At 49.0% G+C, this 23,640-nt stretch overlaps 1 protein-coding gene across 4 annotated transcripts in view; it reads right to left on the bottom strand.

Annotated features, from left to right (window-relative positions):
- The window catches only part of WDR13 (WD repeat domain 13), a 50,761-nt gene that overhangs the window by 4,886 nt on the left and 22,235 nt on the right, over positions 1-23,640 (bottom strand). For all 4 annotated transcript variants that reach the window (XM_085629623.1, XM_085629622.1, XM_085629621.1 and 1 more), the window contains exons 7-9: positions 6,965-7,145; positions 6,681-6,822; positions 1,424-1,542 (exon numbers count right to left, since the gene is read on the bottom strand). In XM_085629623.1, the coding sequence (XP_085485749.1) occupies positions 1,424-1,542; positions 6,681-6,822; positions 6,965-7,145 (442 nt within the window). The remainder of the gene's footprint in view (positions 1-1,423; positions 1,543-6,680; positions 6,823-6,964; positions 7,146-23,640) is intronic.

Below are 23,640 nucleotides of genomic sequence, written 5' to 3'. Positions count from 1 at the left end.
ATTACAGGTAAGTAACTTATTTTCGTCTTTCTAATATGGTCTTTCAACCAATGCATATGGCAAACTTAAAACATGTTTGACTCAGTATACAACAGGCTTGAACCAATGTATTTTTTTTCCACTAGTACTCAAATCAAATTTTAAGACTCAGCAATGGAGGTTTTCCTCACACCTGTTTCCATGAATTCTGCATACAAAACGAGATACAAGAAGAATGTTTGACTCCATGCTGGGCCTTTTCCATAACAAACAGTTTTACTTTCACAGCTAGGTTATGAAATTTGTAAAGTGCGCCATCACCCTTGAAGGTATCCTGACACTGTGTGAGACTGCACACAGTTTGTGATTGTGTGGCCCACATGAAGTTTCGATTATTTTCCACTTCTATTGTGCAATTCAACAAGGACATACAATGGATAGATGCTATGTGGAATAAAACTGTTGGAAACTTTGCTAATGCCTCACTTTTGGGCCAATTACATTGCTGTAGGACCCAATAGATGCTCTTGACAGATTAGAGAAAAGTTTATTTAAAAATGTCCTAAAATATGTAGTGGTAGACAATTCCATTATTGGATATTGCTATGGAAGTTCCATGAGACCCTCCACATTGTTCTGTCTTGTCGAGCTGAAAACAGATGCCCTGCAGCAGGTACCAGGTCTACCTTTTTCACGCTCCTCCTTTTCTTTAATCCCACGGAGATGGGGAAGTTCCGAGAACGAATGGCCTATGTGTGTATATTATTAGCTGGGTTCGTTTTCCGGGTCTAGTGGACTAATGCGTCCATAGTAGGGGCCTGTGTTCAACCTCATGGTCACAGGTTCAAATCCCAGCGGGTCTACTCAGCCTTTCATCCTTCTGAGGTTGATAAAATGAGTACCATTAAGTTGGATAACAATAAACATCTGTTATTCAGCGCCAAGATATGCATGGTTGAACGTGCACTTTACAAATACGTTATGTAAAGTTTTCCTGCAAGTAGTACCCCCTCCCACTAAACTATTTTATTTATTTGAACAGTTAATATTTTCTTCTTTTCAGTGTATATTTTACTAAACATTGAATAAAAAAGACTGAAATGCAAAAGGGGCAAATTAAAAAGTTGCATTTCTTGGATCTGCATTAGAGTATTAACTGGCTAGTTTATTTCTAAATGTTTAAAATTAAAGCAGGCACAGTTACTGTTTGGAGAAAGATATTTTGTTTTTATAAAAAGTCTTCAGTGCTTGTGCATGCAAATCAAGAGGACATGATTGGCCGATAAGAGATCATCAATAAAGCAGATGACTACTGTACTCGGGTGCCGATACAGACATCTATGTGTGTGTTGCTCCAAACCGTAGACCAGGGTCATCCAGGGATCCTCACCCTGACATCTCAAGCAGAAAGTCAAGCACAAAGTGTGGTGATGCTCATACTCACCTACGCAGGCGCCCTGACGGAAGGACATGAGAGGGCAGAAAATACTCCGCAGTGGGTGGGAGTTCTGCTGGATCTGGAAGCTGCGCTTTAGCTGTAGTGTACCTTCATTGTCCACCACCCTAGAGAGAAGAGAATGTAGTTTATAAAAGGTCAAATTAAAGAAAACAAGTTGGAAAAATGTGTTAGACGTTCCCTTATCTGCTAGGTAAAAGGACACGTCCATCTTTACCTCAAACTAGGTGAAGGACCTCTGACACTCAATGAGAGTGAAGCATCACCCCACAGATTCTATGCACAGCAAATCTCCAGCAATTCACACTTACTGAGGACAGGCCAGCCAGCTTTACGGTTCACACTTACTGAGGACAGGCCAGCCAACTTTACGGTTCACACTTACTGAGGACAGGCCAGCCAACTTTACGGTTCACACTTACTGAGGACAAGCCAGCCAGCTTTACGGTTCACACTTACTGAGGACAGGCCGGCCAGCTTTACGGTTCACACTTACTGAGGACAGGCCGGCCAGCTTTACGGTTCACACTTACTGAGGACAGGCCAGCCAGCTTTACGGTTCACACTTACTGAGGACAGGCCGGCCAGCTTTACGGTTCACACTTACTGAGGACAGGCCGGCCAGCTTTACGGTTCACACTTACTGAGGACAGGCCAGCCAGCTTTATGGTTCACACTTACTGAGGACAGGCCAGCCAGCTTTACGGTTCACACTTACTGAGGACAGGCCGGCCAGCTTTACGGTTCACACTTACTGAGGACAGGCCGGCCAGCTTTACGGTTCACACTTACTGAGGACAGGCCAGCCAGCGTTTACAAGGACTTTTGGGTCAACATTCCGCATGGACCGGTCTGTTGAGTCAGCACCCATACCAGGCAGATAACTGTTCAGCTGAAAACCAGGAGAGCGCAAATCATGTAGAAATCTCTGAAGTAAGACTCCAACGACACCTTGAGTAGGTGATATTTGTGTTTAGCAGAGCGTACAAGCCATATTGCTATGGTTTCAGGCAGCACTGCAGCCTCTCCGTGACAGACAAGCATCTATATACAATTATGATTTCAAACCAACCACACCTCCAAAGACTTGTGGAGTCCGCGTTAAGTAGTATGCTTAAATAGCACATTTTAGGGAATTAAACACTTTTAAGATGCTCTTCAAGGCAGGACTAGACAGGCACAACGTTACACCTTGATGTACTATATATCCAACTGTCTACAGAGATAAGATGTCATGCGTATGTCATCAGAAGGAAGAATCACGGGCCAATTTTATAAAATTCTTTAAGAAGAAAGCCAATCTGCCAATTTTCTTTTTTTCTGCATTTTTCTAAAATACCTGTCTCGTAGTTCCCACTTTTCACCTTGTTGGAAGCAGTCTCTACACACGTGACTGGGCCTCATGCACTGCTCTCACCCCATTACTTACCTGCAATAAAGATGCAGGCCCCGCTCAGGCTGCTGCAGCACACCATGTGACCCTAACTCCAGAACTAGTCAATGTCACCATGCGACCTCACGAAAAGGTTCCAACTGGAAAACCCAGACCACAAAGTGCTGTAGGCTCACAGTGTTTACATAAACATAATCCCCGGACCTTCTGCAAAGAGTAAATGGTGGACAACAATCAGTTCAGCGAGACATATTGTTTGTGGTCTAGGACAAGGGGTTTTTGTGTTTAGTTTTAGTGGAAGTAGGCACAACCACCTACAGCACAAACCCTTTAGTCTGCCAATTTACAGTCCCAAGTATGGATCTGTGAAAATTGATTGTCTGCTATTAAGGCAAGATAAGTACTCATATCTAGTAGCTTGTTTTTTTCAAATGTGTATATATGCATTATTGCAAAGCTTTTACTTTTAGGGCGAGCCTTCTAAGGAAATACTGTGCGCTCAGACTGCGTTACTGACATCGGTTGCCGTTTAAAATGTGTACACGTTTGCAAACATTATAATAGTTTGAAGCAATTTAGAACACTCCCTCAACGAACCCTGATTTAATGCAAATACACATATGCAATTCTCTAAGGCATCATTTAGTTAAACATGGTTGATGTGTTCCAATATTTGAAAAAAAGATTAACAATAGTTAAATCTGTGTAAAACTGTTATAGCCAATGCTATGTCAACATGAAAATAAATAGGGTCACAAATCGTAATGAAAATCACTGCCCTGCACCTGCATGAATATATCCTTGCATATATCCTTACATATGTGCGGATTTACAACTTTCAGGAATTCACAGGAGTTTACAGATGCATGCCTCGAAACTGTAATCCAGGCAAACGTTTGTGGATTTTGTGTTAGTGTGAACACATACACCTTTGTGTATTTGCTCATGCAAAAATCTCCTGACTAATTGCAAATTCACTTTCCATACACCTACCTTTATTTTCCAACCGAAGAAAGATTTCCTTCTGTTTTTGTCATAAGAGTTGGACATTTACTCCTAACTGTTAAAATTGACCAGAAAAGATTTGGTGGATACCCTTAACGATGTTAGTTTGTGGGTGTACAGTGGTGGCTGCCACAAACAAAAGGTGGTGAGGCGGGTGGAGGTGGCGAGGCAGGTGGAGGGTGTGCGGGGGGGGGGGGGGAGCATGGGATGGGAGGCACGAACGGGGGAGTTTAATAATAATAATAAAAGGAAAACTTACCTAAAGCTGCCGGCCGCCTGCCGCGCCGCACCTCAGTGCTCTTCTTCCTTGTCCCAGTAGGCACTGGGGCAGCATCACAGACTCCCGGTGCAATTACTGCGCTGCTCTCATGCTGTGAGAGCAGTTCAGGGATTGGCCTGAGTGGGCTCCTTTGACGCTCTGCTCAGGCACAGGAGTCTATGCTGTTTCTCCAACCCGGCTGTTAGATACAGCTGGGCTGGAGAAACACACATGCACACTTATAAGTGCAACAACCAGGCCTCCTACCCCCTCTCTGTGCACACGCTGGCTCCGAGCTGGCAAATGAAAAATAAACCGATTATAGTATATCGGAGCCAATGGGGCGATGCTCCTCCGCCATTGTGGAGGAGCCGTGCCTGTGGGTGTACAGTCTCAAAGCAGTGTGAACTACAGCTTACCGCCTACCTCCAGCCCCTGTATGTAAATTTGCAGAAATTTGTCAAAATCCTGTGGTACAATTGCAAGACTTTATAGTTTCCCCCACAGAGCTCTATCATAAATGCAAACTGGTTTTAGGCAATAACAAACGTGATGGAAATGAGTAAATCAAACTTAGTGATCTGAAATCCCCTGTATGGTACTCTATCCCGTCGTTGTCAGCTTTTTTAAACCACAGTCGAAAGGAGCCAACCAAATCAGTCTTGGCCTTTCACTCTAAAGGAGAAATCCAGCCCGAACATCAAGGTCACTTCATCTTGATGAATGAAATCACAAGCAATTGACCTCACACTGAGGTCCAACCTAAGCCACTACGACACAGCAATGCAAGATCTACACCCGATGCAGGCATCATTTCTAAGCCCTGCTTTTTGTTGCTCTCAGCGGGTCATCCTGAAGGGTTTGGTGGGTTCCCATTTGGGTCTTGAGCTTCTTTATGTCAGAATTAAAGATGCGCTTTACAGATGGCGCCTACATGGCTAAAAAACATCTGCAGTTACTTGTGTTCCTCTTCTGGGAAGGCAATGCCTTGCAGTTTGGCCTAGGCTCGACTGATTTCCATATAGATCCAACCTTCTGAAGCAGAACAGATGGGCTAAAGATTGATATTCAGGAAGGGGAGTGATTCAAGGGCCACCACTTGTTTACAATATCTGCAGCGTATTGTATTGAAATATCCATTACAATGTCAAGACAACCCACACTCTATGCACTCATAACACAGATTCATTCTTCTGTTCTCCCCTCTATTAATTACAAAGGGCCGCGTAGTCTTGCAGTAAGCAGCGGCTTTCCTTGATAACAGAAGCGACAAAAAGTGCCATAGCAGAGGCCATGCGCATACCAGCACAGGAAAGAACGCTCTCCCCTGTAAACAGCAACTGGCAAATGAGGATGGAAAGCTTTGGCAGCATGCCTACATTTTACCAAGCGAGATTATGCTGGGGGGTTTGAACAATTTCTTAGCAGCAACGTGCAGATAGAACAGCACGTACACATAGTTTTTACCTCTAAAAAGGTAAAACGCCGGTCACAAGCAAAACAAGCTGAAAAGACTTTGGGCCTGATTTAAAGTTTGGCGTATACGGTACTCTGTGGCAAACGCAACAGAATACCCTGTCTGCCAAACTCTCGGATGTAAGGTTTCCATCGACGGAGCCCCTATTGTCTCCACTGAGGGAAAGCTTCCTATGATGGCATAGGGTATGTCGTTGGAGGACGGGCATTACACCTTCTACTTTGTTTAGGGTGGATGGTGTAATATTTTTGAGGATTTTTTTCTGTCCTCCACCGACAGGTAATGCTTGTTGGGGGGTAGAGGAAAAAAAAAAACAATCAATGATGTCCCACACCCTGAGAGAAAACTCCAAGGGTCAGGGGGGTAATTCGTTTTTCCCCCAGGAAAAAACTGACACTTTGTGAGTCTTTTTCTGAAAAACAAAAAAGTCTAAAGGTTTGGTGAGTAGCCATCAAAATCGAGGGCGGCCATCTTCCGAACCTTTTGTTCCTGAAAGGGAACTGTTATGATGTCTGTTTCTTTCAACGTACAGAGATGACTGCTAGGTCGGCGGTCATCTTTAAATTTGGCAGAATGTAGTCTGTTGGGTGGCATAGGTAATGTCCTCCTCCACCCCGATGAACTATCCGCCAAAACATAAATTGGCCCCTTTATTTTAATTAATATAGAGTGATCACCTCGCTCCAGGTGATTACGGACTCCATCTCCAGTCCTGAACTTTCCGTCTACAAATCAAGGATTTTAGGTGTGTTGGTCTAATTAGTTCAACTGAAGCTAACAAGACTACACCCAGATGGCATTAGGTTTTCATACAAATGTTTAGGACTGCAAACGGTGTCCGCAATTACCCGGAGGGACATGGTCACCATAAACTAATGGCAATTTTAAATAAGGATTTCATGTCACATTCAATACAGATTTTTGAAATTATACTTTCAACAATTGTTAGCATATCCCAGATGAGATTTTAAAAAACTATAGGTTGGATGATGAAGGACGGTATCTCCATCCGGCTGGTTGCTGGTGTTTATTGCCACTGACTGGAGTGTCTCCTCCCCCCAATGCGTCTGTTTGCATGCACTCTACTATGGGGGAATTTAGGCAACCTCACCTGTAGAGCAGCAGTTTATTTACACATGCATTCACAAGCAGGGAGGGATCCCTAGCCTCCCGACTGATCCAGGAACGGGCAGATATGTTGGTGATGCAGCTACCTTCATTCACCACCAAGCGCTTGGCTTTGGTGAGCTTTCCTACAAAAGAAAGAACAGAAAACACAGCCATCAACGTACACTAAGCAAAATACATCCACAGTGCAACAGCACTACTGCAGGGCTTTCCCAGCATGGTCTATGTTCCCAAGTACCTGACCGGGTAGATGCTTCCAAACCTCACCTGTAGCCATGTCGAACAGGAAAGAGAAGATGCTCCCCCGATCATCCCCAGCCCATAGGATGCGCCCCGGAGAGTCGAAGGATAGGGAGAGTACCCGGCCTGTCAGCTTGCTGGATCCCCCTTTCACTTTTTTTCCAGTCGAGATGTTCACCACATGGATAGTGTGTTTACCATTGCCCACCTTTGGGTGACAAAAGACGTGTGCATTAGAAAGAATAGTTGACAGGGAATGGACTAGAAGGTGAATGTGGAAGTTGAAAGCACAGGATGCACCACAAACGGAAGCAGCATGTCCAACATTACACGTGGGGATAAGATGAACAGATTTTATAGACGGGCGAAAAGAACAGGTTGCAAGAATTTGGTTGAAGAACAGTAGATACATTGTAGGAGTAGGGGGGATAAGAAATGGGGAAATAGACAAGAATGAGTGTCTAGCAGTGTAGGGGAAGGGACAGGGAGATAAAGAGGACACAGAAAACTTGGAAGAAAGTAGAGACTCTCATAGTCTGTCTTTCTTAAACAAATTACAAAGCTGTAGCTCAAGGATCTGTCGGCTCAATATCCAATGCAGTGAAATAGCCATTGTAGGAACTTCTGAACTGAGCACAGCCAATACCTGTAACCATGAGTCAAACGTAGACCGCAATATAGAGACAAAGCGCTCTTGTTTTACAAACATCAGGATGGCTGGTCACAAATAAGAAAACCATCTCATCCATTTTTTCTTAAGAATTTAATAGAACGTCAGCCTTGCAACACAAGCCTCACATCCCTCACCGTCGAGCTTGCACAGAATAGTTTTGCAGCAAATGCCTCGTTTATCCAAAGCAGTCCTTTGAAAGGGGAAGGCCCAGTGTGGAATGTACAAGGTAAGGCACCTTGTAGTGCTACAAAATGGAAGCAAGATTATAGATGCGAACCGTTGGGTATGCCCAACTGAAACTCATTAATACAGCCTTCCAAGGCAAGTGCAACTCTACATCTCCTTATGTACATAGTAACAAAGACTATCCTGGATAGTCCACTGTCACCGAAAAAAAACAGTAATAGTGAAAATAGTGAGTCTGAAACAGGGAGGTGGCACCAAAATAAAATGTTACACAGTGTTGCCAGCCACAGTAAATGCAGTCCTTAAGTGTCACATATGGCAACAGTATGAAGGCTGTGCTGAATCGCTACTGTTAAAAGCACAAATATGATAGAAATCCTTGGAGGGCAAGAATCTTCGCAGAAGGACTCGTGTTCAATTCAAAGCAAAAGGAGAAAAAGGAAAAGTCATTTACTTATAATCATTTATCCATTAAAATATAGAAATGATCCACCTATGTTTGGTTTCTCTGGCAAGCATTATCTATTTAAAGACCATATTTTCTGCTTCCTTTTTAACAGCTGCAACTAGAATTTCAAAACAAGCTTAAACAAGTCACTTAGAAAAAAATGCTTTATTTCGCCCCAGTTAGTTCTGGCCCACTTGGGTCTTTGTTCTGCAGAGAGAAACACAAAAATATTGCCGCACAAAAGTATGAAATGATCTCCAAGTGGTCACTACACATTTCATTGATGGAAATATTCCTCAAAGGGCCAGTAGTGGCTGCTTTACTTTTTGTGTGATGGGCTCTCGGGCTAATCTGAGGAGTCTGTTTTCCATCTGATTACGTGAAGCAACACACACCACTATGGATCCCACTATGGGCTGTTTAGCGTTAGATATAAGTAGATGTCTGCCCTTGCCCTATTGTTTAGTTTGTATTCAACAGACCTCCACCAACTTGCCCATCTGAAACCAGCGCAATGCCACTGAATGTTGGGCTACACCATATTAATGAGCGTATATATGCAGATGATCTACTATTACATCAAACTTTGGTAGACCTCGAGAGGCAGCGGGATCAACGTGCTCCCGAATGTGCGGAGAACCTCGAGGTGTATTTGCTTCGGCACTTGTATACACTGTATGGTGGGTTGTCTCTCGTAAAAGAAAGACTATGAAGGAAAAGTAGTCCCAGGGGCTACATGCATGCCCGGGATATTACTCTGACCAAGGACTCAAGGAACCATTTATCCTGATGTTTTCCCATTGGCTCCGGCTAGCAATTCTGAAATGATCGCTGGAAAATGCTTACAGTAAATAATGTCTAGCCAAGGATTTTGGTGAATAAGATCATAAACAAAGTTGAAGAAATCATGTTATGTTATAAAGTTCTTATAGAGCGCACGTTCACCGATTGATTTCATGGCACTGTTCTAGGAGGTGCCGAACCCTGTAGGAATTATTCGTATGCTTGTCTAAACACCCTTGTCTTAAGGGATTTTCTGAAGCTCAGCAAGTCAGTACAGGATCTGATTTCGTGGTGGAGGGAGTTCCAAAATCTAGGTGGCAGTATTTGCAAACCTACAGCCCCCTGCCGCTTCGGTTTGAACGAGGGATTTGTCGGGAGGTGCAGGTGAGCAGAGCGCAGGTTGCGCGAAGGAGTATACCTTTGAATAAGGCTATCAATGTATACCTTTGAATAAGGCTATCAATGAATTTGGGGCTCCAGACATGCAGGGATTTGAAAATCAGGCAGCCTACCTTAAAGGCACAGCGCTGGGGGATGGGGAGCCTATGCAGCATCCTCATGAGCGGAGAGACATGTTGCCATCTCGGTTGCTGGAAAATCAGTCTACCCGCTTGATTCTGCACCAGTTGTAGTCGTTTGGTTAAATATAGTGGAAATCCAAAGTATAGGGAATTGGCATAACCTATGTGAGGCATGACCATGGCTAGAACAACCTGTATCAGTGCTTCCTGTATGAGGAGTCTGCTCATCTTTCTGATCTTCCTTAGCTGGAAGAAGCAGGTTGAGATCACGGAGCCAGTTTGGGTCTTCATTGTTAGGTCATTGTTTACTGTTACACCAAGATGTTTTGCGGAGGGGGATGGGGTAGGGGAGGATCCCAGTTCAGTTGGCCAGCAAATTTAATTTACTGTAGCGTATGGCTTGGGGGGTGGGGGGGGGGGGCACCATGGTTAGACATTGAGGTTTCCCAATCACTGGTATAGTGCACTTTTGATTTGAATACATCACATACCAACACATGAACTCTGGTAATGTCTCAGATGAAAATGGGGCTGTTTATGCATGTGATAAGAAAGGGACTTGCCTTAAGTTGATTAGGAAGTTGGCAAGCTGCATATGAGGACAGGGACAAAGAAGACTGACCTTATATTGTATTGACCTGCCTGAAAAAACTAATGGAGATGGAGACAAAGGATGTCAATGAAGGAATGAAACATTTGTTCTGATTGAAAACCTCTGCAACAGCTGTGAATGGTGCATGTTATATCATAGATATAACAAACTAGTCTCGACTTTGGCTTAACAAATGATGTTTTGCCAATTTTGTCAAAAAGAAGAGGGGAAAAAAAATGATAAAATCGGTATTGGTGATGCATCAGCAAAAAAAAAAAAAAAGACCAACAATAGTGCAATGATGTATAAGTGTGCATGCTTATTCACGCATTTGAGCACATATGCTTCATAATACAACTGCAGCCTCAGTGTGATGATGTATACATCATTACGCTGTGGCACCCATTTTCTTTTTCATAATTTACCATTCCAATATGGCAGATGCATACAAAAGTGCTTCGGTAGAAAGGGGCAGCCTGACTGCAAATTGCAGCTGCCAGACCCCCCAAAAATGCAAGAGCATTTAAAAAACCCAAATAATAATGTGGTGGGGAAAGGCGTTTAAATAGCAGCTGCAAATGGCCAATTAAAATGGCAGTTTGCTCCTAAGCACTCCTCAGTTTGGGACTGAAAATCTGAATGAATCCCCCCCTACCATCTTCCTGTAATTCTGTTGGGGACATGCCACCCAAAATCTAAGCAATACATGCAGGTAAATGCAGGAAATTGGGTTACTGGTTGAGGGCGGTGTAATCCTACTCAAGTAGCAACCACAATTCTTGTCGGAAACCCCCAAATTAACCTGTGCTCAACCCTCTGGTAGCTTGGCACAAGAGCAGTCAGGCTTAACTTGGAGGCAATGTGTAATGTATTTATACAGCTCATGCACAGTAGTAAACACAATACCAGAAAAATCCCACACCAATTTAGAAAAATAAAATGTTAATAAAACATTTGACACCAAAACGACGAAAAAGCAACCAGTAGAACCAGAGATATGCAATTATAAAGATTTAAATAGAAATAGTGCTTAAAAACACAAAGCGTCAACTGTAGTTATCTGGTCGCATCTGACACGTGCAAAGTCACAAGTCAGATAGATACAAGGACCGAGTTAGGCCGGCTGAACAAAGTACCCTAAATTCTGGTTGCAGAGCGCTGCATGGTGCCGTGTTGAGGATGCGTTGCGCAGCAGTGATTGAGGAGTGGCAGGGCTGCCATGCGAGGTTCTGCTTTGAGGATGCGTCACACAGTGGCAGTTCTGAGGAGCAGCGGGGCTGCTATGCGGGGTCCTGCGTCGCTGAGATGTCATGCAGCAGCAGTACCGATGAGCTGCAAGGTCCTGCAAGGGAGCGAGACAATGCGTTGTGCGGCGTCAGTTCTGCCAGGATCACAGCTGGGCTTGCAGAGCACCTTCAGGAGCACTTCCAAGGGTCCAGGACTGGGATGGCACCACATGAGGGGTAGGACTTACAGCAGGTACAGTCCAGATACAGGGTTCAAAGTGGTTGGAGCTTTTTCTGTACCTGAAGCTCTGATCAGGAGGCAGGGCAACTGGCCCATGGGGGTCACTCTGGTGGTCCTGGCTTCAAGATGCAGGACCAGTCCTCACTCAGGCAGCACAGTAGCAGTCCTTGCAGCAGAGCAGTGCAGCATCTCCTTCTGAGTCATCCAGATGTGTACTGAAGAGTTGGGGGTCTGAGGTTCAATATTTATCCCTGGTGCCCAGTTTGAAGTAAGAGACGTTTCTAGAGGCTTCCACCAACCAGGAGTGCTTAGAGGTTACTGCCTCTATGCCCTGCCCCTAGATTGTCTGGGGTCACAACAAACTAGTGTCAAACCCTTTGTGAGAGTGCTCAGGTAGGGCATTTATTATGTGCAAGTATGGTAGGTCAGAGCTCCTCCCCCTCGTTAACTCAGAGGGGCCCACCTGCTAAAACCTGGGTTCTCTTTGTCCACAGGTCCAGATGTGCCCCCTGTGCCTGCACAGACGGACGCTCCCTCCCACTGCTGCTACCTACCTGCCTCCGCTGCCTGACGCCTGTTTGCCGCTCCTCACCACCTACCTGACGCCGCTGCCTGCATCTCGCCTCCGCCGCCTCCCAGGTACCGCCTGCTGCTTCCTGGTCGCCACCCACGCCGCTACCTTCACTCCTCACGCCCGCTGACCACCGCCACTTCCGGGTCACTCCATGGGCTCCGTCGCTTCCCGCCGATTTTCCCGCCGTTTTCTCGGCGCCGCTGCCCCAGGCGCACACTCCCACTCCCGCCTCCTCCTTCAGTCCCGCCCCCCCTCCCTGCCCATTGGCCACCCCGCTCCCGCCTCCCGCTGACCCTCCCTCCCGGCTCCTTATTTATGACGCCCCCTCAGCGACCGCGCAGCGGACGCGCGCAGCGGGAGCGCCGACTGAGCGCCGAAGGTAAGCCCGTCTGCGCCCGTCCGCGCCTGGACCGCGCCCAGCGCCAGACCCCCTGGTCCCCGCGCCCGCCAGCCCCCCCGCAGGACCTACGACTTCGCTACGCTCATCGCACTCAAAACCGCCCGAGCCCCCGGTTGCTACCGAGCGTCCCCGCGACGCACCCATGGACCCTTCGCCTGCCGATCCTGCAACTTCTCTTGCCTCCAAACAAGCACCACGCCCACCAAGACGGACAACAGCAACCACCTCAAGTGCATCCTGCTCAACACCCGCTCCGTCCACAGACACGCCGTGGAACTCTGGAACCTCCTCGACACTGCATCTCCAGACGTCGCCTTCCTCACGGAAACCTGGATGAACGACTCTTCAGCCCCCGACATCGCCATTGCCATCCCGGACGGCTACAAGATCATCAGGAAGGATCGCGTCAACCAGACCGGAGGAGGCATCGCCATCGTACACAAGAGCACCATTCGCATCTCGACTGACTCCATCGACGTATTCAACGCCGCCGAATACCTGCACTTCCAGATCCACACCGACCCCAAGACTACCCTCAGAGGCACCCTCATCTACAGACCCCCGGGACCACGCGCACAGTTCTGCGAAGACATCGCCGACTTCATCAGCCCTCACGCCCTCCCCTCCGCCGACTACATCCTCCTCGGGGACCTCAACTTCCACCTGGAGAGCAACAATGACCGCAACACCACCGCCCTGCTGGATAACCTCGCCAACCTCGGACTTCAGCAACTGGTCAACACCCCCACCCACTTCGCCGGCCACACGCTCGACCCACTCTTCTCGTCCAGCAAGCACGTCACCTTCAGCCACTCCACCGGACTTCACTGGACCGACCACAGCTGCGTCCATTTCAGCTTCAGAAAGAACACGGTCCACCATCACCCGAAGCAGGCTCCCCACAGAAACTGGAGCAAGATCACCGCCGACCAGCTCGCCACCTCCCTCAGCCAGAGCCCACCTGTCAGGACCACGGACCCTAACACAGCTGCCCTCGACCTCACGCAGTGGCTGACCTCCTGCGCCGACGACCTCGCGCCACTGAAGAACCCCCTCACCAGGCCCAGAAGCAAGAAGGCCCCCTGGTTCACCGACGAACTTAAGGACTCCAAGAAGGCCTGCCGCACCCTCGAGAAGGCCTGGCTCCTCAACAAGACCGCCGACAACAGAACAGCACTCAAACTCGCCACTCGCAGACATCACCAGCTCATCCGCACCACCAAGAAGAAATCTCTGCGGGAACGACTGGACAAGAACGCCCATGACAGCAAGGAGCTCTTCAACATCGTCAAGGAGTTCTCCAACCCCAGCACCGGCAACAACGACATCACTCCCTCACAGGACCTCTGCGACTCCCTCGCCTCGTACTTCCACCGCAAGATCGCCAACATCCACAACAGCTTCGACATTTCACCCCCGCACCCATCGGTCGTACCTTCGCACCCCGCCGCCACCCTCCAGACATGGACCGAGGTGACCCCCGAAGACACGTCACGCATGATGAACACCATCCACTCCGGATCTCCGACCGACCCGTGCCCCCATCATGTTTTCAACAAGGCAGCCTCTACCATCGCACCCCACCTCCGAGACATCATCAACACCTCCTTCAACACAGCAACTTTCCCGGAGAGCTGGAAGCACGCCGAACTCAGCGCTCTGCTGAAGAAACCAACAGCGGACCCGACCGACCTCAAGAACTTCCGCCCCATCTCGCTCCTTCCTTTCCCCGCCAAAGTCATCGAGAAGGTCGTCAACAAGCAACTGGCAGCCTTCCTCGAGACGAACGGATCCCTCGACCCATCACAGTCCGGATTCAGAGCCAACCACAGCACCGAGACCGCCCTCATCGCAGCCACCGACGACATCCGAGCCCTGCTCGACAACGGCGAAACAGCGGCACTCATCCTCCTAGACCTCTCCGCAGCATTTGACACTGTCTGCCACCGCACACTAGTCCAACGCCTCAACGACACCGGCATCCAAGGGAAGGCTCTGGAATGGATCATCTCATACCTCTCCGGCAGAACACAGAGAGTACGCCTCCCTCCGTTCCGCTCCGAGGCCACCGAAGTCATCTGCGGCGTCCCGCAAGGATCGTCGCTCAGCCCCACTCTCTTCAACATCTACATGAAACCCCTCGCTGCCATCGCACGCCAACACAACCTCAACATCATTTCCTACGCCGATGACACCCAGCTAATTCTCTCCCTCACCAGAGACCCCGACACCGCCAAAGCCAGCCTGCACGAAGGGATGACAGACGTCGCTGAATGGATGAACATCAGCCGCCTGAAACTGAACACGGACAAGACAGAAGTCCTCATCCTGGGACCATCACCCTCCGCATGGGACGACTCCTGGTGGCCCCCGGCACTAGGCACCGCACCTGAACCGACGGACCACGCACGCAACTTGGGCGTCATACTGGACTCCTCCCTATCGATGACCAGACAAGTCAACGCCGTCTCCTCAGCTTGCTTCCACAACCTCCGCATGCTCCGAAAGATCTTCCGATGGATCCCAACCGAGACCAGGAAGACGGTCACCCACGCTCTCGTCACCAGCAGACTAGACTACGGAAACACCCTCTACGCCGGTACTACGGCCAAGCTTCAGAAAAGACTTCAGCGTATTCAGAACGCCTCCGCCCGACTCATCCTGGACGTCCCCCGACGCAGCCACATCTCGTGCCACCTGAGAGACCTGCACTGGCTCCCGGTCAACAAGAGGATCACGTTCAGACTCCTCACCCACGCACACAAGTCCCTCCACGACCTAGGCCCAGGGTACCTCAACAGCCGCCTCACCTTCTACACGCCCACCCGCCGGCTACGTTCCGCTAACCTCGCCCTCGCCGTCGTCCCTCGCATCCAGAGAGCCACCGCTGGAGGAAGGTCATTCTCCTACCTGGCAGCTAAGACTTGGAACTCCCTACCCGTCCACCTGCGGATGACCCAGGACCACCTGGCCTTCAGGAAACAGCTCAAGACCTGGCTGTTCGAGCAGTAGCAGACCCCCTTCCCCAAGCGCCTTGAGACCCTTACGGGTGAGTAGTGCGCGATATAAGTTCCATGATTGATTGATTGATTGATTGATGTGTACTGAAGAGTTGGGCCTGAGGGCACACTATTTATCCTTGGTGCCAGCTTTGAAGTAGGAGAAGTTTCTAGAGGTTTCCACTCCCAAAGAATTTCCTTCCTCCCTGCCCTGGCCCCCGCTTGTCTGGGGGCACAAAAGACCAGTGTCAAACCCTTTGTGAATGTACGGAGTCAGAGTCTTTGTGATGTGTGAGTGTGGTAGGTGACAGCTCCATCTCCTCCCTCATCAAGTCAGAGTTGGCCTATCCTGCCAACACCTATTGCCCCTTTGTCTCACTGTCTGGGCATAGCAAACGAAGACCAATTGCCAGCTACACCTAGTCATGTGACCCAGGATGCAGGCACCAAATGGTTGGGGCAAGAAATTGCCAACTTTATAAAAGCGGAATTTTCGGAATTGTGACTTAAAATGGGACTTTACCACTAAAGTGGGGTTTAAATTAAAAAAAATTAGACACCAAACGCGACATTCCTACATGTTCCCAATTGCAAGTTATCACTTAATAAATGTAATAAGATAACCCAATGGTATTATATGGGAGAGTCAAGCCTTGCAATAACGAAAAATGAATGTAAAAGTTTTTCAATACAATGACATGTCAAAGCACATGACCACCTTTTTAAATACACTGCACCCTGCCCTATGGGCTATTTTGTGCCTATCCTACGGGTGATACATGTATTAAAAAGAAAGGGTTAGTCCTGGCAAAAGGTTTATTTTTTCCGGGTCAAAATGGCAGTTTAAACTACACACACAGGCTGCAATGGCAGACCTGAGACATGTTTAAAGAGCTACTAAAGTGGGTGGCACAATGAGTGTTGCAGGACCACTAGTTGCAATTAAGTTACAAGCCCTGAGTACATGTAGTACCACTTTATTAGGGACTTACAAGTACATTAATTGTGGCAATTGGACGAAAGCCACTTTTACCATGTTTACAGAAGGCAGCACATGTACTTTAGCACTGGTCAGCAGTGGTAAAGTGCACAAAGTCCTAAAAGCCAACAAAAAACATTTGGGGGTGACCCTAGAGAGGGGGTCGAGTCCAACATGGTTCCACTTCGGATTCCTCCTGTCTGCTGTGGTCAGGGTGAAGTTCTGGGTGAAAGAATTGGGGATAGACATCTTTACACCAGACGTCTTTGTGCAGCCAGACACGGTCAGCCCATTCACCTGAGCGCTTCCAGGAAGCCTGCCCATGCACATCAAGCAAGGCCTGGTCTGTGGAGTCTAAGGTGGTCTGGACTGTTTGTGTGGCTGTCTGAGGACCTCCTAACACCCCCCCCCCCCCATCAGTGTTTCAGATATGCTCTTCTACATCCTGCCACTTTCGTGAGGCCGATGCTTCCTTGAAATAAATCCTCTGGTTCAACGCATCCTCGCTCGTGTTACTTAACCACAGGGGAGAATGGGATTCAGTCCTTTGCAAAGCCTCTCTCGTTTCATCCGGGGACAACACAATTTCCTGATTCCACCTATGCCGCAATGCTGAAGTGTGGTATTCAGTAGTTGGCCAGCCCAGGATGAATCCACAGTTGTGACAGCCTGCTGATGCACTACTGCTCCCTGGGCCTCAGGAAGCCACACTGATGCAACAGACCACCTGTCAGCTATAAAAGACATGCTTCACATTTTTCTTTACACCCCCCAATCTCTCATCACCTTGGTGTAAGAATTTTGACAACAGAGTAACAACAAGGGAAGACTATTGTCTCTATGGAGGCAATCATCATAGTTACACAGAAAGAGAAGAAGGACTTCCCCTCATCTGCACCATCTGGTCTTTAGCTGGTTTATCTCCCCTGGATTTGCCCCTACAACTACTCAGTTGCAAGACACAAAAGAAGGAAGTAATCTATCTTACAGCTAAGTGATTGGGAAAAGCAGAGGTAGGACTATCTCCTCTTGATGAACCCATATACCACTATGAACAGCTACAATCACATAGATACAGTGGGATAGAACCTCCTTTCATTTCTTCTTTCATTTACATACGTGCTCGAATCTCCTCTGCTTGATCTATTTCACCCATCTCCCATGTATTTACAAAACAAGATCTATCCCCCTAGATGTCAGCAAATTTCTTCTGGATGTGCCCTGACATATGTATAGATACAGAGAATTAAAGGAGTTCATCTTCTCACCATCTATCTACATAAACTGTCCTTCTCAGATGTACCCTCTGTATTTCTCTGCCTACAAAGAAATAGAATGTAGTGTCCTCCTTTCTTCATCACCTGTTTTCTTTTTAGGCCCGTCTCTCCTTTATCCTGTCTTCAGGCTCCTCCCACCACTCCTATCCGAATACCCACCCAATCCCTTCAGTACCACCCTTAACTCCTTCCACCATAAGGGATCCCCATTTTGCGCAGTACTTTCACCACACCATGTTTTCTATTACTTGTATGAATTAGGGCCACCTCTCATTGTCTCTTTCTCTCTTCTGAATTAGGGAATCCTTTCCTTTTCTTCCCCCGGTCACCTCCTCTTTTCCCTCAGAGAGGCTTCCGAATTTGGCATCCTTCAACTTTCTCCCATCTGGCGGAGAAAGATTAACACTCCCACAGAATCATCCTGTCCAATTTATCAAGGAATGCCATGAAGACCTTCAAGCAAAGGTTCCTTGACATGTTACCAGAAACCCTTATCCCTGACCAATACTACTGTACGAGAAGAGACACGCATACAACAGACGTCTCATTCTTCTCACCTGACATTCCACTCGGGCTGGAGACTTACACCTCCACCCTTACCCATGTATCAAAAGTTCCTTTTGAAAAGAAGCTAAACATAATTCCATCAACTTTATTTAATGCAGCAAAGTCATTATTCATGCCTCGAATAATGACCTCCAATCAATCCTGTGACACATTCTTTTGTCGTTCTGCTAGAATGGGTCAGTTATTGGCTGAGGTCTTCGGAAGAGCGGACTTTTTTTTATTATTATTTTTTTTATAAAAAGAGGGATCACTAAGGTTCGAGGCATGTGGGCTGCTGAATTCATATCTGTGCATAGATCGCCGCCTAGTGTTGGGTCCGGATGTTTGCACGTTGTTGTCCTGGAAGAGTCTTCGAAGTATCCTTGGATAGGTGACTCCTCCCCTGGACTACAGTGCGCATGGGCATCCTCTCCATCCTCAGATTATTTTTTTCCGCCATTGGGTTCGGATGTGCTATCTTAGCTCAAGTTAGGAAAATATTTGGTCGAGGCCAAAAGGCCTTTAGTTCGCGTCGGTACTGTTTATCGATCGGGTTTCGATAGCATTTGGTTAGTTTACTAACTTTCAGCACCGACTTCTTTCGCATTTACCTGTCCATCGACTACTTCGACGATGGAATCCAGGACGCCATTCAAAAGGTGTCCGGTATGCAATGCGAAGTACCCACACATCGACGTCCATCCGGTGTGCAACAAATGCCTTTCGCCGGACCACGACGAATCGACATGCATGGCCTGTGCCCGGTTCCGTTCCAAGAAGACTCTAAGGAACTGAAGAGCGGCGAGACTCGAGGCGCGGCACGCGGCACCGGCCCCAACAGACATCTTCGACGAGGCCGACGTCGAAGAATTAGAAGTCATACCCTCCAGTCCCGTTTCCGAACACGACCCCGGATCGGACGAGGGCGACGAGTCACTCTTCCACAGAGGTGAAGACGACACCGAGGTAGGAGACGACGAGGAGGCCTTAGGGGCCGAAGAGAGTAGCTCCAATGATGAACAAGGACTACCTGTTCAAACCGAAGAAACACCAGCGCCACAGCCTTTGGCTCCGGTCGAGGGATCGCCTTCGGGCCTTACCCGAGACCCATCCCGTAGTTCTTCGGCCCCGCCCTCGGGCCCGGCCTCGGACGTTCAGCGGCAGCCATTGCTGCATAAGCCAGCTGGTTTCCCTACCACAAAACCGAAACCGAAAGCTGCTCCGGTTCATACGAAACCGAAACTGAAAGTGGCGCTGGTCGGATCGAGGCCTTCCACGCCTTCGACGCCAGCGCAACGCGTCGGCACCAACCGCACCAAGAGGGACTTCGGTGCCGAACTGGAATCGGGCGACATCGGAGTCGACAAGCGGAAAAAGGCCATCGGCACCGAGAAACCTACTCGGCTACCAACGCCAACAACACCGAGGGCAATACCGCCTGCTTCGCCTCGCGTCGCTCCCTCGACGACGCCGATGCCTCACCTATCGAGGACGTCGACGGTGATCTCCACACCTCGACTCGAGGACCCGCCGGCACCGAAAAAATCCACGCCCGGCTCTACGAACCTGCCCGGTGCCAAAGCCTCAAAGACGCCCCAAGTGCGGCCTGCTGCGACGCAAAGCAACAAAACCACGGCGGCCCTCAAAGACCCGTCGGGTTCCGGCCCGATCGGAGCTCCAGCAACCTCTACGGGGCCAGCCAACATTACCTTCGGCTTGCCTCCGTCCACAATCCCGAAGATCTTCCAACTCAGGACACGGGTTACCCAGACTCCGGTTCCACCGGACGAGACGTCTCCGTCACGTGTCATCGACGCCGACACTGGCAGGATGATTCTCCACGACCGAAGAATAACTTCGGAACCGCCATTGGACCCTTTCAGGATCCCACTAAAAAGGAAGCTGCCGGTGGAATCGGAACCTCTCCTTTATGAACCGTTCCATTCCCCCTACCTGGATCCACACCGGTTCTCCCCCACGCGCTCCGACACGGATGCATTGGAGGACTACATGGATGACCAAGCACCCTACCATGTAGACACAGACCCTGATGACCAGCAGGACCCTGATCAAACTTGGGGCGACCCTGCAGACCCCAGTGCACCTCTCGATACACAGGACCCACAACTCTATGGGGCAAAAACATCTCCCACGGAGGATACTGCGGCGTTCAACGCTCTTATTGAACGTGCTGCAAATAACCATGGGGTACAGCTTCACTCCGATACCATCGAAGATGACTTTCTAATGGACACTTTTGCATCCTCTGAAAGACATGTAAAAACTCTGCCAATGCTGAAGGGGGTCCTCAAACCAGCTATGGACATTTTCAAGGAACCCACCAGGGCACGAGTGATAAACCCCAGGATTGATAAAAAATACAGATCAGCACCTGGGGATCCTACTTACATCAAAGGACAATTACCACTCGACTCCATCGTCGTAGCGAATGCTCGCAAGAGGGCACACTCGCAAACGACGGGTGACGCTCCTCCCCCGGACAAAGAGTCCAAGGTGCTAGAGACCTCCGGCAAGCAAGTTGCCGCCCAGGCTGCCAACATATGGCGCATAGCCAACACTCAAGCGCTCCTCGCTCGCTACGATAGAGCGCACTATGACACATTGGAGCAACTACTCCAACATCTCCCTGACCATTTCAAAGAAGGTGCAGAAATTCTTATCAGAGAGGGACAGCTACTCACAAATGCTTCCATCAAATGTGCACTAGACGCTGCAGACACGGCTGCCAGGGCCATAAACACAAGCGTCATGCTGCGACGACATGCCTGGCTACGAATCTCAGGATTCAAGCCTGAGGTACAAAACAACATACTGAACCAGCCCGTCAACCCCGACTATTTATTCGGCCCAGAGGTTGACACCACCCTCGAAAAGATAAAAAAAGGACACGGACACTGCAAAGTCCATGGGCGCCCTCCAAACTCAGTCCTTTCGGAGCGGCTCCTTTCGTCGCCCCGGAAACAAGGGGGCAGGTAGAGGACAGGGGTCACAACAAACGTATAACAAAGGCAATACACAGACCACCTACGATAAAAACACCCGAGGTGGATATCGTGGCTCCAGTACAAAGGGCAGAGGACGTGGCTACGGCAACACCAGGTCCTCCCCCAAGAACAAGCAGTGACGCCCTCTCCCTTCCTCCCGACCACATAACACCTGTCGGGGGAAGACTACAAAGGTTCCTGTCCACGTGGAACTCCATCACCACGGACAGGTGGGTCAAAGATATTATAAAATACGGTTACTGTCTGGAGTTAACCTCCACTCCACCCACAATACCACCAAGAAACCGTCCTATGTCCTCAGAGCACTTAACGCTCTTACAGCAAGAGGTGCAAAGTATGCTTCTAAAAGGCGCTATAGAGGTCGTCCCCATCCACGAGCAGGGTACAGGGGTGTACTCCCTCTACTTTTTAATTCCAAAAAAGGACGGGTCGCTCAGGCCTATATTAGACCTGAGACCCCTGAACCAGTACATTCTTTCAGAGCACTTTCACATGCTCACCCTACAGCAAGTCCTTCCGCTTCTCAAGCAGGGAGACTTCCTAGCCTCACTGGACCTCAAGGATGCGTACTTTCACATACCCATCCACCCCTCACACAAAAAATACCTCAGGTTCACTGTTCAGGGGCAGCACTATCAGTTCAAAGTCCTTCCCTTCGGCGTGACGACAGCGCCCAGGGTTTTCACGAAGTGCCTAGCTACGGTGGCAGCACATTTACGGAGGCAGCATATACACGTCTACCCCTACCTAGACGACTGGCTCGTTCAAGCGAAGTCAGCCCAGCAATGTGCAAGCCACATGTCCCGCACCATTCACCTTCTTCACAGTCTGGGATTCTCACTAAATTACCCAAAGTCCCATCTCCAGCCCGCACACGTACAACAGTACCTAGGTGCGACTATAGACACTCTGGCGGCCACAGCTCAGCCAAATTTAGTGAGGATCAACAGCATACAACTGCTGATCTCCAAGTTCAAACCCAATCACTCGCTTCCAGCGCGAGTGTTTATGCAGTGGATAGGCATGATGGCCTCCTGCATCTTCATAGTCCCGCACGCGAGGTTACATATGCGCCCACTTCAGGAGTGCCTAGCACGTCAGTGGAATCAGGCTCAAGGACAGTTGAAAGACCTAGTGTTGGTGAGCGGTCGGGCATACAACTCTCTGCATTGGTGGAATCCACAAAACCTTTGCAAGGGCCGACCGTTCCAAGAGCCTGTTCCGCAAATAGTACTGACAGCGGACGCGTCTCTCCAGGGATGGGGAGCTCATGTACTCCACTACACAGTGCAGGGACTATGGACGACACAACAGAAGAAGATGCACATCAACCTTCTGGAACTGATGGCAATCTTCCTGGCCATGAAGGCATTCAAAGTACATCTGTGCAACAAAGTCGTGTTGATCCGGACGGACAACATGACTGCCATGTACTACATACAGAAGCAGGGAGGAACACACTCTCCACAGTTGTCTCATCTGGCTCAGAGCATGTGGAAGTGGGCCATTCAGAGGAACATGTTCCTCATGGCGGAACACCTCCCTGGCAAGGACAACCAGATGGCGGATCTGCTCAGCAGACACAGCCACCAGATGCACGAGTGGGAGTTACACCCATCAGTACTCCAACCGTACTTCCAGCAGTGGGGTCATCCAGAGATAGACCTATTCGCGACAAGCGAAAACGCAAAATGCCAAAGCACCGCCAGATTCCCACATCCGCAGTCGCAGGGCAATGCGATATGGATGAACTGGTCCGGCAGATTTGCGTACGCTTTTCCCCCCAGCGCCGCTGATACCGCTGGTGGCTCGCAAACTACGACAACACTCCCTGACACTCGTCCTAGTTGCTCCCACGTGGGCACGCCAGCCGTGGTACACCACCTTCCTCGAACTTTCCGTGGTGCCGCATCAAAGGCTGCGGATCAAACCCGCGCATTTGACGCAGAACCATGGAGAGGTTCAGCACCCAGATCCGCAACAGTTGAACCTGGCGATCTGGCTCCTGAAGTCCTAGAGTTTGGCTATCTCAACCTGCCACCTGACTGTATGGACATCATCAAGGAGGCCAGGAGACCCACTACCAGGGCTTGCTATGCAGCCAAATGGAAAAGGTTCGTCATTTATTGCGGTAATAATGACATCAACCCGCTGGACGCATCCATCCACAACATCATCTGTTACCTCTTACACCTATACCGATGCAATCTGGCGTACACCTCTATACGTGTC

The sequence above is a fragment of the Triturus cristatus genome, chromosome 10 (genome assembly GCF_964204655.1).
Source record: "Triturus cristatus chromosome 10, aTriCri1.1, whole genome shotgun sequence".
Taxonomy (NCBI): domain Eukaryota; kingdom Metazoa; phylum Chordata; class Amphibia; order Caudata; family Salamandridae; genus Triturus; species Triturus cristatus.
Note: the sequence above shows the minus strand (reverse complement) of the source record. Positions and strands in the feature narration are given on the sequence as shown.